This window comes from Fragaria vesca, linkage group LG6 (assembly GCF_000184155.1).
Source record: "Fragaria vesca subsp. vesca linkage group LG6, FraVesHawaii_1.0, whole genome shotgun sequence".
Classification (NCBI taxonomy): Eukaryota; Viridiplantae; Streptophyta; class Magnoliopsida; order Rosales; family Rosaceae; genus Fragaria; species Fragaria vesca.
Window position 1 is genome coordinate 4,857,262 of NC_020496.1, and position 2,195 is coordinate 4,859,456.

The window sequence follows — 2,195 nt, forward strand, 5'->3', positions numbered from 1 at the left end:
GATTTCTTTACCAAGTGGGTTGAGGCCGAACCACTCAAGGTTGCCTCCGCCAACTCGGTTCGCAACTTTATTTTCCGCAATATCATCTCCCGCTTTGGTATCCTAGAGTGCATCGTTACGGACAGGGGGACAGCTTTCATGGCTGATTCAGTTGTTAAGTACTTAAATGACTACGGAATCCAGCTTCTCCACTCTACGCCATATTATGCACAGTCCAACGGCCAGGCGGAGGCTAGTAATAAGGTCATCCTTGGCATCCTCCGTAAGATGTTGGAGTTGAACCCGCGTGTCTGGCATGAGGAACTCTGCCACACCTTGTGGGCCTATCGCACTTCAAAGCGCGGCCCGACGGATACCACCCCGTACACTCTCATGTACGGTCATGATGCCGTCCTTCCCCTTGAGATTAATATCGCTTCACTCCGCGTTCAGGAACAGCACCAACTCCTTGGCGAGGATTACGTCCAAGCTATGTGGCAGGAGCTTGAAGATCTCGACGAGCACCGCGTCGTCGCTTTCAACAATCTCGTCCTCGAGAAACAACGCATCGCGCGTTCGTACGATAAAGTCACGCGCGGACGTAGCTATGCTGAGGACCAAAAAGTGTGGCGCGCGGTACTCCCACTGGGGGAAAAAACCGACGGTAGGGAAAAGTGGTCCGCTCGATGGGAAGACCCTTTTATTATTCATCGTGCCATTCATCGCAATCCTATTAATGGCCGCTTTCTCAAGCGCCACATTGCAGGAATTTGGGAACACGAGGATCCTCCACCTCCCCCAGACCCCGTCACCACAGTCAATAGTGCTACGCGCCATCGCGTTCTCGCTCTGTCGCCTAACACTAGGGGGCAATCCGGGATAGACGACTGATAGAGTACGTTGTAACATACCAGCCTAAAAAGGCCAGTATAAGATTGGGGCCTATTCCAGAGGCCCTAAATAAGGATAACTCTATTTTTCTTCATTTTCTGTAAACGTGCAAAGTCTAAACACAAAGGCCAGTACAAGATTGGGGCCTATTCCAGAGGCCCTAAAAAACAATAAATTTATTTATTTTGCCCTTTTTGGCGTTGTTTCAATACAAGTTTCGAACATCGGCTTTGCGGCCGGAGCGACTACATTGACAGAAAGGGTGAAATTAAGCTATGTTTACAAACGAAGGCATAGATCTACAGATATTGGAGGCCTCAACCCGCATATCTTGCAGGGTTGAAGAAGAGATTGCCGCCGCATCCTTCATTTAAAGTTGGCAAACGTCCCGCTTCTTTAGACCAGCGCGAGCCTTGACACCGGCCAGGATCTAAGACAAATTGTTGGGAAGCTAGAGGTCCACTGGACCAGGGTCCCTCATGCTACCGGTCACGCCTGGAAGGTGCTTGAAAGACACTGACCAGAACCTGAAGCGCAAGCGGATGCGGAGCCTCGAGAGCCTCACGTTTGGACAGAATTGCCGGTGCAAGGCAGAAGGTACCCAACCATTAGTTCGTCCAAACAAAGGCTAGACCTGAGAGTAGATTTTCAGAATCACTCCCGGCCTGAGAGCAGATTTTCAGAATCAGAAAAAATGAAGAGTGAAAATGTGAGGTCGGGGCTTTGCTTTAAGAAGGGACAAGAGGATGTATAGAAGGGTATAAGAGCCCATGGCAAGGGGGCAAAGACTTAACTGGTACTTCGCCCCGGCCAACCGTTTCTTTTTATAGGCGAGTAGGGCGATTTTCCTTTCAACAAATGTCCTCCATGCAGTGATTTGCTCCGAGATATAAGCTTTGGAGATAAGGTCGGACGCGTTGTTCCATAATGACTACCCGCGTTCCAAGCAAATAGTTGCATTGGAAACACCCATCAAATCTTGGAAGAAGATTTTTTCCTAGGAAGACAGTTCTTACACAAGAATTGATAAGAGCGGGAAAGATTTAATTTAATAATAATATTATAAAAGGTTCGTACAAAGGGGGCAAAGCGCTGATCGGGCCTAAACCCGCCTAGAGGCCCTATACAAATCTATGAGAAGGCCTTCTAAGATCGGGCTTGCAGCTCTGCTATCTGAGCCTCCAGGTCCTCCACTTGCCGAGCATAGACAGTGCATGGGTTCTCTGACGATGCCTCAGGGATTTCAGCGTCATCAAGCTCGGCTAAAAGGGTTGCCATCTGATCGTCTAAGGCTTGGCGGACTTTCTCGTGAGCAGCCGACTAGG

The 2,195-nt window shown here is 49.3% G+C and overlaps 1 protein-coding gene across 1 annotated transcript in view; it reads left to right on the plus strand.

The window, feature by feature from the left end:
- LOC101315261 overlaps window positions 1-870 on the plus strand; it is a 2,339-nt gene extending 1,469 nt beyond the window's left edge. The window contains exon 3 of the mRNA XM_004304932.1: window positions 16-870. Within this exon, the coding sequence (XP_004304980.1) occupies window positions 16-870 (855 nt within the window). The remainder of the gene's footprint in view (window positions 1-15) is intronic.
- Window positions 871-2,195: the final 1,325 nt, after the last annotated feature.